This window comes from Gigantopelta aegis, chromosome 3, assembly GCF_016097555.1.
Source record: "Gigantopelta aegis isolate Gae_Host chromosome 3, Gae_host_genome, whole genome shotgun sequence".
NCBI lineage: Eukaryota > Metazoa > Mollusca > Gastropoda > Neomphalida > Peltospiridae > Gigantopelta > Gigantopelta aegis.
The window spans coordinates 8,369,436-8,385,810 of NC_054701.1; the positions used below are offsets into that span (position 1 = coordinate 8,369,436).

The following is a 16,375-nucleotide window of genomic DNA, read 5'->3' on the forward strand; positions in this document are numbered from 1 at the left end:
TGAGAGACAATGCAAGTCAAGCTGCATACCTTCGCTGTTGTAGCAATTTAATCTTCAACCTTTTGTCTCTTTGTACTACATTATATTTGACTTGAGAGACAATGAAAGTCAAGCTGCATACCTTCGCTGTTGTAGCATTTTAATCTTCAACCTTTTGTCTCTTTGTACTACATTATATTTGACTTGAGAGACAATGCAAGTCAAGCTGCATACCTTCGCTGTTGTAGCATTTTAATCTTCAACCTTTTGTCTCTTTGTACTACATTATATTTGACTTGAGAGACAATGCAAGTCAAGCTGCATGCCTTCGCTGTTGTAGCAATTTAATCTTCAACCTTTTGTCTCTTTGTACTACATTATATTTGACTTGAGAGACAATGCAAGTCAAGCTGCATGCCTTCACTGTTGTAGCATTTTAATCTTCTACCTTTTGTCTCTTTGTACTACATTATATTTGACTTGAGAGACAATGCAAGTCAAGCTGCATACCTTCGCTGTTGTAGCATTTTAATCTTCAACCTTTTGTCTCTTTGTACTACATTATATTTGACTTGAGAGACAATGCAAGTCAAGCTGCATACCTTCACTAGCATTTTAATCTTCTACCTTTTATTAGGGTGCGCAACGTAGCCCAGTGGTAAAGTTCTCACTTGATGCACGGTCAGTCTAGAATTGATCCCATTGGTGGACCCACTAGGCTATTTCTTGATCCAGCCAGTGCACCACGACTGGTACATCAAAGGTTGTGGTATGTGCTTTCCTGTCTGTGGGATAATGCATATAAATAAAATCCCTTGCTACTAATGGAAAAATGTAGCGGTTTCTTCTCTAAGACTAATGTCAAAATTATCAAATGTTTGATTTCCAATAGCCAATGATTAATACATCAAAGTGCTCTAGTGGTGTCGTTAAACAAAGCAAACTTTTGACGCCTGTATTAAAAATGATATTTAATCTGTAAATTTTAATGGTAATTTGGAAAGAAACATTTTTATTTATACTGGAATTCTTTTTCAAAAAATGTTATTTGAGTTGGTATATATGAGTTTAAAACTTAATAACATGTTAATATGCATTTTAACTTTATTCATTATGAAGTTACATGCCAATTCATTGGTTTCCTTTTGACGGAAACTAACTATATACGGTGAGCACATGGTTATTATTCAACCAAATAAACTCTAGTTTTGATTTTGGCTGTACAGTTACAAGTTCAGTGTGATAATTGGAGGGCTAGTTGAATTTGAGAAGGGCCAGTAAGATTTTTCTTCAACTGACCCTGCTGGCGACCATAGTTTTAATGTTAATTTTCATCCCTGAGAGAGTTTACATTTAAATGTACAATTCAGTTTAGAGACTGGTTTCCCATAGAGTTTTGTTTTTAAAGCATGACCCAAACCCCCCAGAAACTTCGTTCACCAGTCTAGAATCCCCCTTCATAATTCCATGTGAACTGTTATGTCCATATTCAGAAATTAAAGTTATATTGCTAAATCCCACCCCTTGAAAATATTGAAGGTAAAGTTTATTTTGTTTAACGACACCATTAAAGCACATTGAATTATAAAATCATTGGCTATTGGATGTAACAGTTAAACATTTGATAATTCTGACATACATACAATCTTAGAGAGGAAAGGGATCTTTTATATGCACCATCCCATAGATGAGATAGTACATACCACACCCTTTGGTGCACTGGTTGTAATGGGAAAAAGACAGAATACATATCCAAGGTTAGAACCCCCCACTCACCCTGTGCCGTCTTATTTCCAGCAGGCCACATTTTTACTTTGCAGACCATATTTTACTTCCTATTCTGAGCCCTGGCATCGGACAAGCAGTACACGAAAATAGCTAAATCTCAGGCCTTGAAAAGATCAAATACCTTCAAACAGGCGAGCGGTACACCAACGAGCTAAATCCCAGCCCTTGAAAAGATCAAATACCTTCAAACAGGCGAGCGGTACACCCATGAGCTAAATCCCAGCCCTTGAAAAGATCAAATACCTTCAAACAGGCGAGCGGTACACCCATGAGCTAAATCCCAGACCTTGAAAAGATCAAATACCTTCAAACAGGCGAGCGGTACACCCATGAGCTAAATCCCAGACCTTGAAAAGATCAAATACCTTGAAACAGGCGAGCGGTACACCCATGAGCTAAATCCCAGCCCTTGAAAAGATCAAATACCTTCAAACAGGCGAGCGGTACACCCATGAGCTAAATCCCAGCCCTTGAAAAGATCAAATACCTTCAAACAAGCGAGCGGTACACCCATGAGCTAAATCCCAGCCCTTGAAAAGATCAAATACCTTCAAACAGGCGAGCGGTACACCCATGAGCTAAATCCCAGCCCTTGAAAAGATCAAATACCTTCAAACAGGCGAGCGGTACACCCATGAGCTAAATCCCAGCCCTTGAAAAGATCAAATACCTTCAAACAGGCGAGCGGTACACCCATGAGCTAAATCCCAGCCCTTGAAAAGATCAAATACCTTCAAACAGGCGAGCGGTACACCCATGAGCTAAATCCCAGCACTTGAAGGTAGTACTAAACCAAATAACTTGCAGCTGGGTCTAAGTTCGAGGTGCACCCAACTTTTGATAGAGAAGTGAACACCACAAGTCCTGTGATTGGTGATAAATGTGAGCGTGTTGGTTGTAAAAAATGTATGCAATTTTATTTCATCTAGTACCACTGTATCAAGTAGTCTTGTGCTTGAAACATGTATGGGGTACCTGTAAAAAAAGTACTCAAATTTTTTGTGGAACTAGGGTAGTCATACACGCTACCCGTTATCTCAGAAACGAGCAGCGTGACCCCCATTTTTTTCTGATTCACTTTAAGTGTGAGGGGTGTTATTATTTTATATCCATGGTGTTTATGTCAATTGATACACTGCAGGTGGGAGTTTTAGCCACATATGTTACTATTGTCATCTATGGGATTTGATTTGGTAGTATACACCATATAGACGAATTTTCATACTTTTTCCCAAACCAAATCGCAAAAAAGGTATCTTTACCATAATTTTTCCAGGTCTGGAAAATGGATTTTCAAAATTCCATAATTTTTAAGGTTTTCCAGAATCCGTACGAACCCTGAGTCATAGACGCTACCTGTTATCTCAGAAATGAGCAGCTTGACCCCCAATTTTTTCTGATTCACTTTAAAGGCGAGGGGTGGTAGTATTTATACCTGTGGCATTTATGTTGATTGATATGCTGCAGGTAGGAGTTTTAGCCACATGTGTTACTATTGTCGTCTATGGGATTTGATTTGATAGTATACACCCTGAATTGATCAAACATCTTCAAACAGGCGAGCGGTACACCAATGAGCTAAATCCCAGCCCTTGAAAAGATCAAACATCTTCAAACAGGCGAACGGTACACCCATGGACTAAATCCCAGCCCTTGAAAAGATCAAATACCTTCAAACAGGCGAGCGGTACACCAATGAGCTAAATCCCAGCCCTTGAAAAGATCAAATACCTTCAAACAGGCGAGCGGTACACCAATGAGCTAAATCCCAACCCTTGAAAAGATCAAATACCTTCAAACAGGCGAGCGGTACACCCATGAGCTAAATCCCAGCCCTTGAAAAGATCAAATACCTTCAAACAGGCGAGCGGTACACCCATGAGCTAAATCCCAGCCCTTGAAAAGATCAAATACCTTCAAACAGGCGAGCGGTACACCCATGAGCTAAATCCCAGCCCTTGAAAAGATCAAATACCTTCAAACAGGCGAGCGGTACACCCATGGGCTAAATCCCAGCCCTTGAAAAGATCAAATACCTTCAAACAGGCGAGCGGTACACCAATGAGCTAAATCCCAACCCTTGAAAAGATGAAATACCTTCAAACAGGCGAGCGGTACACCAATGAGCTAAATCCCAACCCTTGAAAAGATCAAATACCTTCAAACAGGCGAGCGGTACACCCATGAGCTAAATCCCAGCCCTTGAAAAGATCAAATACCTTGAAACAGGCGAGCGGTACACCAATGAGCTAAATCCCAGCCCTTGAAAAGATCAAATACCTTGAAACAGGCGAGCGGTACACCATTGAGCTAAATCCCAACCCTTGAAAAGATCAAATACCTTCAAACAGGCGAGCGGTACACCAATGAGCTAAATCCCAGCCCTTGAAAAGATCAAATACCTTCAAACAAAATGGACATGTTTTCTTGCTGAAGACCATCACATGATTCGCAGCAACTTGTTTATTAATCTCCGACTTAATGTCGTCCAATGAGCCGACAGGAGGCATTTTGCTGCCAGTTGTCTGTAGCGGAGAACCAGAGCGCTTAATGATGAATATTCAAATGAAACCTGCAAACAAATTTCAAAAATTGAATATTCAAATGACAGCTGCAAATGACATGAGTGAATTGACAGAATTATTACCCCCCATCTTCACCCCCCCAAAAAGAGAATAAATAAATAAAATCATTATCATTTATGTATATATGAATATTTAAATGGAACTCGAATTTTTCATGCAGTGAATGTTTTTACAATTATAATTTTTATCAAGATTAAAAAATTAATAATGCAAACAGAAAAAAAAACCATTCGTACATTGTACTAACCCCCCACCCAACACACACACCTTTTTAAAATGCCTTATTTTCCCAAATACTTAGACAACTTGCTACACATTTTTTCTTACGTTATGACATTCTTTGAATAATTCGAATTTCACTCAACAATAGTTATTATCAATCAAGTTTTACAATCTTAAGCCAGTCCAGAAAACTCTTGCATGATTAAATTGAAGTATATATATATATATATATATATATATATATAGTGGAACCTCGTTAGTCCGGACAGTATGGTTATTAAACGTCCGGATTACTGAAATGTACGTGATGAGTAACCTCCCTTGATTCAAAAACAAAATAAAAACGACACATTTGAATTTTAGAACCAAACAATTCTTCAACCAGTTTTGTGGTTGATCCGCCTCGTGGTGTTAATAAGCGCTATTTGCATGTCCGTGAGGCCAGTCTACTATTCAGTAGTGTACTGCCAGGTGCTTGTCTTAAAGTTAGAAAATGCAATTAAATAAAATTAAATACTGTTTAAGACATGTTGCATTGTTGATACTAAATGTTTGATTACTAGCGACAACAAGTTTTCAATTTTATTAATCGTGTTTTGTCGTACCGGTTAATGTTGTAAATCTAGGCCACGTGGTTGAGTTCACTTCCACGAAGTGGGTACGTTGTTGAGGAATGCATATTGTTTCTCACTTATATACAATCATTATTAGTTTAAAGTTTCTACGTTTACAGATTATATTTTAAACATATTAAATGGCGAAATTATAATTCATTTCTGCTATATCTACTGGTATAATATAAACGCCAACATGATACATCCCTCCGCCCCTAGCACAGAAATACAACCAGGGGTTTCCCTAGAGCGATAAGCCGACACGGCCCGTGCTCCCTTAGCCAGCCAAGTAAGCGCCTTCATGTCTGGTAAGCACCTTAACTGCAGGACCGTGTCGGCTTAATTTGTAACATGTATACAAAACAATGAAGCTGTGATCCGTAACGTCATTTTCTATCTTCTGATGTGAACAAACGGTTACATAATCTATTCGACACCTCAAACATAATAATACCAAATATTCAATTAGCATAATAGCGATCTGGCGACCGGTAACGAGAAACGGTGTTATCCAGAATACAGCGTATGCCTTATGATGTTTGCTAATTTTAATAATCATGGTTATTAATTTTAACGCATGCATTCGACATGTATGACAGCAATGTGACGGCGATTCAATGTCTGGAAGATATGTAACTTGCTATTTTAATTTTGTAAAGTCTTTGAACCAAAGTAATAAAAACAAACCGACAATGCATGTCAATTTGAATACACATGCCAGTTCAGGGCCGAACGACATGTCGGCTATCCCAAGGGCTGAGTTCAGCCAGACCGAGCGGAAACAAAACGTTCGCTACACTGTTTTGTACGCTTCACGTTAAACCAAATGGACACGACGGACACCAATCAAGTGGTTCGCGAACGTTAGGAAAAACGTTTGTTGGCTGAACTGAGGAAAGCTCTCGGCGTAATATACGTCACGCTTCAGAGTCAGCTGACACCCACGTGTCAAGAGATATCGTTGCGGACATGAACAATACGATTACACAGGAGTAAATCTTGATGTAAATGTGTAGAAAAACAATAGTTGTTTGCATCAATGAATACCTAACTGCAGTTTCGTTATTTCCTTTGTCTTTGTTAATTTTGTACCTATGGTCGAGAGCACGCACTGAGATCGCGATCGCGGGAAATGTGCATGCAGTATTTATACAAATTGCAGTTAAACGTACACTGAATTAGTTTACAATAATCATATTTGTTAGATAATGCTAGATATATATTTGTTAAACTGTGAGATGACATTTAATAAGTTAGCTGGATTTTGTTTTTAAAGTAAAATTTTATTTTATTAACGTTTTGGGGTTTTTTTGGTAGTTTTTTTTATAAATGGAATATACTGTGAAGTCAGCATTCTTAGCTTAGGTATTTTACAAGCAGAAATCACAACAAGCATTTAACACGACGCTGAAATCAACAACAACAACATGACGCAAATTATGAACTTGTTGGGGGTGGGGAATTGATGGGGTTTTTTTTAGAAAAAAGCCCCCCCCCCCCCCCCCTCTCCTCCCACACAAAAACAACCCCAACATGATTTGATGGATTGAAGACAAACACTTAACTGTTTTCAACTCACTACCCCACTTCTTTTGGCTTGATTTTTGTGTTATAATGATGCTAAATATGTAAGCGCCTTAAAAAAATCCTGGGGAAAGGCCTGACAACTCTCTCAAAACCTGTGTGAAACTGAATGAGCACTGTTCCACTTATGAAAGAGTTGCAAGCCAGTGTTTTGATAGCAATAACATATAAAGATGTTTCCTTTGTCTTTATTTTGGGTGACTGGCAATACTCTCGAGTTGGGACACCAAAACAATTATGACAAGTATTCAGTAATAAATCATACAGGCAAGTTGGGAGGGTAGTTACAAAACGAGGTCATGGGGTACCGTAGGGTATGATAAAGAGTTACCCACTACTCCCCCCCCCCATAAAATAAAACAGCCAGTCTGGTCATAGATCAAAGAAATTATATTTAAAAAAAACAACAAATACTTGTGAACACTTGTGCTGTATCCGACTAACACCAAATAAACACAGGTGAATGGTTAAATAAACTGCGGTGTGAAACCCCGTGCAGCCATTTTATCTCTGTCGATTCCTTGAGCGTTAATTGGCGGATTACTTTTATGTTCAATCAGTGGTGACTGGTCAAACGAAGCAATTTGCCGTTACTTTTTACATTTGGTTCAGAATTATGACCGCCCGGTTCCGGAAGCGGAATATCTGGATTAATGAATAACTTTACTGAGTGGTCATTTTGTTTTGCATATATATATATATATATATATATACACAAAGAAACAAGTTAAGCACCCCCTGTATTTTTCACAATGACTTGTCTTACGAGGTTTGGCATTGAAAGCCTGATAACATAACCTGGGAAAAACAAATGTGTTTTGCAAGAATACATCTTTGACAGCAAGAAAACATAACAAGGGTATCCACTTTTGAAATTTTAATCATGATTCTGAGAAGAATTGCAATATGCTGTATTTGGGCCAAAAACTGAGGCACAATAAGTATGGAGGTGCAGAGTCAGAAACACAAGTCAACATCATGAACATTCACAGATGACATTCATGACACAAATCATCAATAGCGGGTAAACCCACCAAGTGCCCGGATGACAACTTCCACCCTTTGTTTCATCCATCCAGTAAGTCGTCTGATCTGCTGCATGGGCAACTTCTGCCATTCTCAATGAAGAGCTGCCTCTAATTGTGCCAGAGTCTGTACAGGTGGGGTCAGTGCCTGTACTCAACGCCCCAAGATGTCACAAACATGCTCTTAGCAGGTTTAGGTCAGGACTCATGGCCGGCCAGGGCATGGTCGTCACAACTTCAGTTTGGAGTAAAACTGTTACTGCTCAGGACCGATGTGGCCTAGCATTGTCATCCATGTACAGAGGTCTAGTGGGGAGTGGATGGTTGTCAAAATGTGGCACAAGAATTGGTTGCAGGACGTTACGAATGTACCGATCACTATTGAGGTTGCCTTGGATCATGACAAGATCCAGCTTACAATCATGTGATAGGCAACCCCAAACCATTACTGAATCTCCACCATACGAAGTCATAGGTTGTATGTTCCTGGGTGTGTAGGCAGCATTTTTATGTCTCCAAACTCTCAATTGGCCATCTGTGACATGGAGCAGGAACCGGCTTTCGTCGGACCAATGGACTCTTCGCCAGGACCTCAGATTCCATCCTCTCTGGGCCAAACACCACGCTAAACGGCATCTCTCATGATGATCAGCAAAAAAGGGATGCTTGATAACCCTTCTGATCTTCAATCCCACAAATTTCAGACGATTCCTCATTGTTCTGGCTGACATCCGTCTATTGGGTAACCATTGGCTCTTCAGAACAGGAGGTGTAGCAAAGGGTTGACGATGTATGAGCCGAAGCAGGGCCCTGTCCTCACGCTGTGAAGTCAGGCACGGTCTCCCTGACTGTGGGAGATCCTTTACGGCATTGGTATGCCTGTGTTTTCATATCAGTCTGCTGATTACGGTGTAATGATACGCCAGTTAACGTCCTATACTTTTAAAGGTCATGCCGGTCGCATACATACCAATAATACGCCATCTTTGGGCCTCTGATAACCATTGACGTGCCATATTCAACGATTAAATTTCAACAATGCAAGACAGTGACATTAAATGGCAACAATTGCAGTGTATCGATACCGCATTTTGAGCAAAGCATGGGTGGCATGATGGACATGCATGTCGTTCTGTTGTGGGACGTCACAGTTGTCATTGTACTCTCCTATTATTTCGATGGAACACCATTCTTGACATATTCGTCACATAATTTGCAGTTTTTACGAATGGGGCTATTTCAGTACTAATTACATCTAGGGGTGCTTCACATTTTTCTTTGTGTGTGTATATATATATATATATGTATATGTATATGTATATGTATATGTATATGTATATGTATATGTATCTGTATCTGTATGTGTATGTATGTATGTATGTATGTATATATATGTATATATATATATATATATATATATATATATATATATATATATATATATATGTATATATATTGTGTATATATATATATTTATATATATAAGCCGATATATATATGTATATATATATGTATATATATATATGTATATGTATATATATCTATATCTATATCTATATGTGTCGGCTTATATGTATATGTATATGTATATGTGTATATGTATATGTATATGTATATGTATATGTATATGTGTATGTGTGTAGATATATATATATATATATCTATATATCTATATATCTATATGTATATGTATATATATATATATATATATATATATATATATATATATATATATATATATATATATATATATATATATATATATATATTTATGTATATATGTATATGTGTGTATGTATATGTGTGTATATATATGTGTGTATATATATGTGTGTATATATGTGTGTGTGTGTGTATGTGTATGTGTATGTATGTGTGTATGTATATGTGTATGTGTATGTGTATGGTGTATGTGTATGTGTATGTGTATGTATGTATGTATGTGTATGTATGTATGTGTATGTGTATGTATGTATATATGTGTATATATGTATATATATGTATATACAGTAGAATCTCATTGGCTCGAACACTGTCGGTGCATCAAAGTCTGTTCGACCCATCGGGTAGTTCGAACCATGCATTAGGCCGTTGTCGGGTGCTTCTGTAACACAAAAATCATTCGGACAACCTCACATGTTTCCCTAAAACTGGCTGGGCGAGATGGTCTGATTGACTCATGAGTTGATTGGATTTTACTTGCAAAGTTATTCATCTAACGATTATCGCATTACAATTGTCTGTACCTGAAAGATAATTATCGACAGGTGCTAAATAAACAACACGATAAGCGTGAAAGGGTCGACGAAAAAATTATATGTAAATTATTTTTTATATTTCTTCGGATAGACGTAGCCGTTCGAGCTAAATGTGTTTCATTTTACAGTTCGGACCAATAAACTGGTTCGAGAGAAAGCTTCTGTTCGACCATAGGGGTATTCAACCAATCAGCACCAAAATAAAGGGGTTTAATAGAGAGAGAAATCGCGACTTTGTTCTTGGTTCGAGAATACCGGTAGGTTCGACCCTTTGGGCGTTCGAGCCAATGAGATTCTACTGTATATATATATACTGAACAAAATAAGAAACTTCCGCTAACTTTGCTTGAACATAACTTGATGAAAACAATCCGGGGGAATAATTGTTATATATGTGTTTAAAGAGTGTTCCATGATGCATCGTTTGGTGCAAAAATCATGGCCATAGATTAACAGAAACTGGGAGAAATTTTGACCAAGTGTGGTAGGGGTTAAAAATAAAAACACCCACTTAATAACTGGTATGACCACCTCTTGAATTGACCACTGCAGTGCATCGCAGGCGCATAGAATTGACTAAAGTGTTGATTTCTGCCTGTGGAATATTGTTCCATTCCTGAATGAGCGCTTGACAAAGTTCGTTGACGTTAGCGGGTGGGTTGGGACGACGCCTCAATCATCTGTCCAGACTATCCCAGGCATGCTCGATGGGGTTGAGATCAGGACTTTTAGTGGGCCAGTCATCAATGAAATCAATGTTATTTGTCCTAAGAAAATTTACAGTGTCTCTAGCTGTATGAGAGGTGGCATTATCATGCTGAAAAATCGAGATGTTGGCGTTGTTATGGAACAGAGGAATGACGTGATGAGCGAGAATGTCATCGCGGTAACATTGAGCATTTAAATTGCCATCAATGACGACTAGTGGTGAACGATAATCATGGGCAATGGCTGCCCAGACCATGACAGAACCCCCACCCCCGAAACGATCTCGTTCAAGAACACAACAGTCAGCATAGCGTTCATTTCTCCAACGGTAGACGCGCACCATGCCATCACCACGTTGTAAAGAAAATCGGGATTCCTCAGAAAAAAGAACGGTATTCCAGCGTCGCCGTATCCAACGAGTATGTACACGTGCCCAATTAAGACGATGACGTTGCGTTAAAACACATTCGACGTATGGACATCGTGCATGTAAACCGTTCTCCCGCAGACGATTACGAACAGTTTTGCCCACTGATTCAGTTATTGTGAAGCCCAGGTGTGTTAGCAGCAGTAGCAGTGGCAGTTTGGAATCGATTGCGCAAATGCGTGTTCATGATATAGCGGTCTTGACCACATGTTTGTGACCAATGTTGTTCACGATTTCGTATCGCTTCTCGACGTCCACGATTCTGGTGGCAAGTCGTTGGTGCTTCCTGTCGTTCGAAATCTTACGCGAAGATTTCGTATCGCTCGACTAGAACTCCCAACATGCCTTGCAACATATTCTGTCGACATGCCAGCATCAAGCATGCCAATCGCCCGTTCGCATAAATTATTGCGTATTCTTGGCATACTAAAAATGCCACAATGTAAAAAAAACTATTTTTTTTTTTAAATGTTGAAGCATTTTCGTTCACTTGACAACAATGTCAGTAAGACAAGTAAAACAAATTGACCGATATACTACACGGGACATGACACACCCCTCCGAATGTTCCAACTTCCTGCACGCAGTTGCCTTGAACCATGCATGCATGTGCAAATTGAATTTCACGTTGTCGATGATTAACAGTGCAAAAATAATCGATAAAATTCCTGAATCCTGATAATACAGCTCAAGGCTAATACTACCTATATAATTTCATTACACAATGAATTCTTTAACACAACAAATACTATATGTACAAATCGGAAGGTTCTTTTTTTGTTCACCTCGTATATATGTGTATATATGTATATGTGTATATATATATATGTATGTATGTATGTATGTATGTATGTATGTATGTATGTATGTATATATATATGAATATACATGTATATGTGTGCAAGTGGCTTCATATAGTTCATACTGAATCAAATGTTGAATGGTAGCCATGAAAAAAATCGGATTGTGAAGAAAGTTGAATGTCTAGGCTATAACATGCAATAGTCATGCTTCAGTTTATTTGGGGCATCAAATCAGTGCACACATAGCACGCAGTAGGGTGAGACATAGAGGTGGGAATTGGTTGCATTTTCATGTTTGATGATTGGTTAGTTGAACCAACCAAACATCGGTTATAATCGGTTGTTGACATTTTAAACCTTTTTTTACTCAAGGTCAAAAATATGTAAGTTTATTTCCTTATTGACACCACTGAAGCGTATTGTTACTCTGGGTATCTAATGGATACAAAAGATAGGAATAAAAGTACTATACATGTACGGCTCTAATATAGTAAAATAAAACGCTCAATTACCCGAATCGACTTTATCCTTTTGTCAAATAAATTTAAGATAAATTCACACAAAATTGATTTAACTATTTTTATTGTAGGATATAATATGTATTATGTATTTATGCAAAATGGTAACGCTGTATAAACATTACATTTCGCAGATCAATTCACAAATAATACAGTCAAAAATTTTTAGTTAATGTTTTTATAGATAGTACCATTCGGGTCACTTCGGCAATTTCTGTAGCATAAGGTATATGTATGTTCATTTATAATCGATTACCAGAAATTGTAACTGATTAGTTGGAATTTGGCTTTCTACGACTTTTTCAAGGCATTTTCCATGACCTTTGTGATTTTTCTGGATGTAATTCACAATTTAATCTACAAACCACAAATGACGTCATGTGACTGGATTGATGTAAAGACTGTATTAAATACCAAATGTGTATAACGTCTATATTTTATACAATTTTTGTAGCAACCATTTTTTAAATGTCTTAAAACCGCTGATTTTAAAGTTCACAAACAGTCACTGTTTACAACTGTAACCATTAAATACAGGCTTCAAGCTAGACTGACAATTTATGGAGAATCAGTGCTAGAACATATATATTTTTAAAAAAAACCCAGAGTACTGGTGGGGTATATAATATGCCCGTCAGGAGTTTGATGGAAAACCATAAATATTAATGAATTTGTTACGGGTATGATTCAGTTCTAAGTATGTGAATTTTTTGCAATAGGATGGATGAAGAGTTTGTTTTGGACCAACTACTGATGATACTGTATCCACTGGAAAGGTGCTGTCTGATTAATGAAGTTATTGTTCTTTATTAGAAAGGGAATTTATTTTTAGCATGGCTACTCTGGTGACACATTTATATTTGCAGAGAAACAGTTTATGTATGTATTGTTAACAATGCAGAACTGCCAAGAAATTAGCATATGTATTGTCGGTGGTTAATTGGATACTGGAAGAGTAATGATATTTTATGGACAGGACAAGTGGGTATAAAATTCTGGACAAATTGTGACTTGCTCTTCTGGGAAAGTAAACCATCCGGAAAAGTAAATGGTCCTGACATCTTCAAAGGCTGAACAACATTTTCCTATGATGTTCAGAATATAGACAAATGATTTGATTTATTCATATCACAGTGACCTAGTAATTGTATGAGACCTTCCACCTTCCCAAGTTGATTCGGACAAGCTAGGATTTACTGTTATGTGCAGTAAACCGTGAAAAGTAGGTCACAGTGACCTGGTAATAATATATGACACACCGCCATCCCAAATTATTTGTACATGTGAGGTTTGATGGTCCTGTATGCAAGATATGGTCCAGACAAGGATTTACTGTTATGTGCAGTAGACCGTGAAAAGTAGGTCACAGTGACCTAGTAATAGTACGTGACACACCGCCATCCCAAGTTGTTCCTACATGTGAGATTTGATGGTCCTCTATGCAAAATATGGTCCAGACAAGAAAATGTTAACAGACAGACAACGCCATAGATGGGTATATAAATATCTGTATTATTATTATTATATAATATATGAATACTAACATGTACATACTGTAGAACATATATATATATTTGAATTTTCACATAATATATCATTATATAATTTAACAAAATTATTTTAATGCATATAATTATTGATATTAATTCGGTTATTTTCTCCATTCTTTTCCAATTACAGTGGGTTCCATGTAAGACACACAAAAAACGTGTTCCTGAACCTACCTAGAAAAAAAGGCTGACACTATTTTACTTATGTTTGTTTTTTTTCCCCCTCAATATGTAGTTAAAGGGGAGTAAATGAAGTTTGAAAAAAAAAAAGTGGGTACTTATATTATATCCTCCTCATCTGCCTTGATACGTCTCATTGGCCATGCAGGGTTTTTGCCAGAGGGTTCGAAGTGTAAAATTACATACCCTAAAAGTTTGGAAATTAATGGATACATTTTTATAATGTTCAGAAAGATTATAGTGCAAGAACAGCGTGTTAAATTTTTTCAAGGTTCATGAAATGCAGTGTCCAGTTTCAAAAGATTAGATGGGGCACTTATGATCTGATTTATTTTTATTTCATACCTCCGAATTATTTTTTGCTAAAAAGCCAGCCATGGTGCCCCGTTATTTGCCTTGGTACCCTAAATGCTTTCCTTCACATTCTTTATATAGCCAAAGCAACTTTTATGACTTCGATAACAAATGACATTTGGACCCACAATATCATGGAGGTTATATATTCAGCACTGGACCAACTATACTCTTCAAAAAAGTAGGGGAACTCTAATTATTAATAAGAATTTACAATTGCCAAAATTGTAAGATATATCAGCTGTGAGGAATGGTTATATGATAATAGTGAATTAATTGGGCAAACATTATAACCAGTAGTTCAGTATTACAGTAGGTTTTATGACCACCAAACATCTTGAAGGATGATTGGGGTCAGAAGTGAAATTTGAAAGTTGACAATTTTTAGTAGTAAATCGCAAATTCAAACAATAAAAATGACTAAAAACAAACAAATAACAACTATATGATCAACAGAATGAAAAGGATTGACAGATATAATGTTCCACAGTGATTAATGGACCTTAAAATTCCTGAATATTGTCAAAATGTGCAAACTATGGAATGTCTTTTGGTGTTTTGATAAACAGACCTGAACGTTCTTTACTTGGATGTCTGTGGTCAAAATGTATGTTCGGTCTAATACGTGATATTAACAGTATTTCAGGTTTCCTTACTTTTTTTTTGGAAGAGTATAGTTATGTAAACAATTAATTTATTTTTATTTTTTGGTTACATAGAGGATACTCCCCAAGTGTCTTGTGATATCATAATTTATCAGCACGAGTTGATAAAAGTATGAAATCTGAGGCTTGCCGAGGATTTTATACTTTTATTAACGAGTGCTGATAAATTATGATATCAAAAGACACATGGGGGGGGGGGGGGTATTCTTTTTATCATCCATTATCATTCTTTTCATTTGCAACAGTTGTAAACAATGTCAGTAATATGGGTTCCATGTCGGTAAGATTTCTGCCATAACCCCCTCTTTGGGGTATTAGATTAACGATATCAAGTGGGTGCAGACCTATATTTTACCCTTACTAGTAAACCTTACTTTAAAATTAAGCATCTAAATATGAATGCAAACTCATGCGTTAATTTCGAACCCTGATGGGTTTTTTCTTTTGCAAAGGGAAGATAACTCTCACAATCATCAATATCGTGGAAACAAAACGTTTATTATGTATCCTGGACTGGAATTTTGGAGAATAATCACTTCTAATTAAGATTCAATATATTGTAGAATGTCAAATATTTAATACAAATTCAACTTATACGTACGGTTTTCATTAGCTGAAAGCGAAAGTTTAGTAAAAACAAGCCGCTACATGTTACGTCTACTGTACCAGCGTAACCTCGGAAAGTCCGCATGTCCCTGTCCTACCAGTCAACTGTACGCCTGACTTTGACTTGGGATACTCTTATTAGAAATAATAGAACAAATAAAGAAAAAAACAGCAAACAATATAAACCATAATTTACCCCAATATCCGAATGTCACCGTAAGCTACACGCAATCAAACCACTAACCACTGAACTTCACACATGACTGCCTGGATTTTCGCGGAATATGACTAGTTTTAGGTCACATGACCTATGACGTTAGGGGGGAAAAAATGCTTCGTCATGTTGCATTCTTCAATTAACCCTTCCTAAGAAAACATCTTTGTTTTGTTTTAGAATAGACTATAAGAAATTGATTTAGCCGTTTATAACAATATCTCCTTTCTGCGCCGAGATAGGCCTACGTATTCTTATATTTATTTTTATATATCGGTTTATTATTAAATTATAA

The 16,375-nt window shown here is 37.1% G+C and overlaps 1 protein-coding gene across 2 annotated transcripts in view; it reads right to left on the minus strand.

Annotated features, from left to right (window-relative positions):
• LOC121367470 (thioredoxin reductase 1, cytoplasmic-like) overlaps positions 1-16,165 on the minus strand; it is a 52,918-nt gene extending 36,753 nt beyond the window's left edge. The window contains exons 1-2 of one of the 2 annotated variants that reach the window (XM_041491654.1): positions 16,063-16,165; positions 4,170-4,339 (exon numbers count right to left, since the gene is read on the minus strand). In XM_041491654.1, coding sequence (XP_041347588.1) covers positions 4,170-4,277 — 108 coding nt within the window. In that variant the 5' untranslated portion in view covers positions 4,278-4,339; positions 16,063-16,165. Of the gene's footprint in view, positions 1-4,169; positions 4,340-15,861; positions 15,935-16,062 lie in introns of those variants that run through there. The other variant, XM_041491655.1, reaches the window with a different exon arrangement.
• Positions 16,166-16,375: the final 210 nt, after the last annotated feature.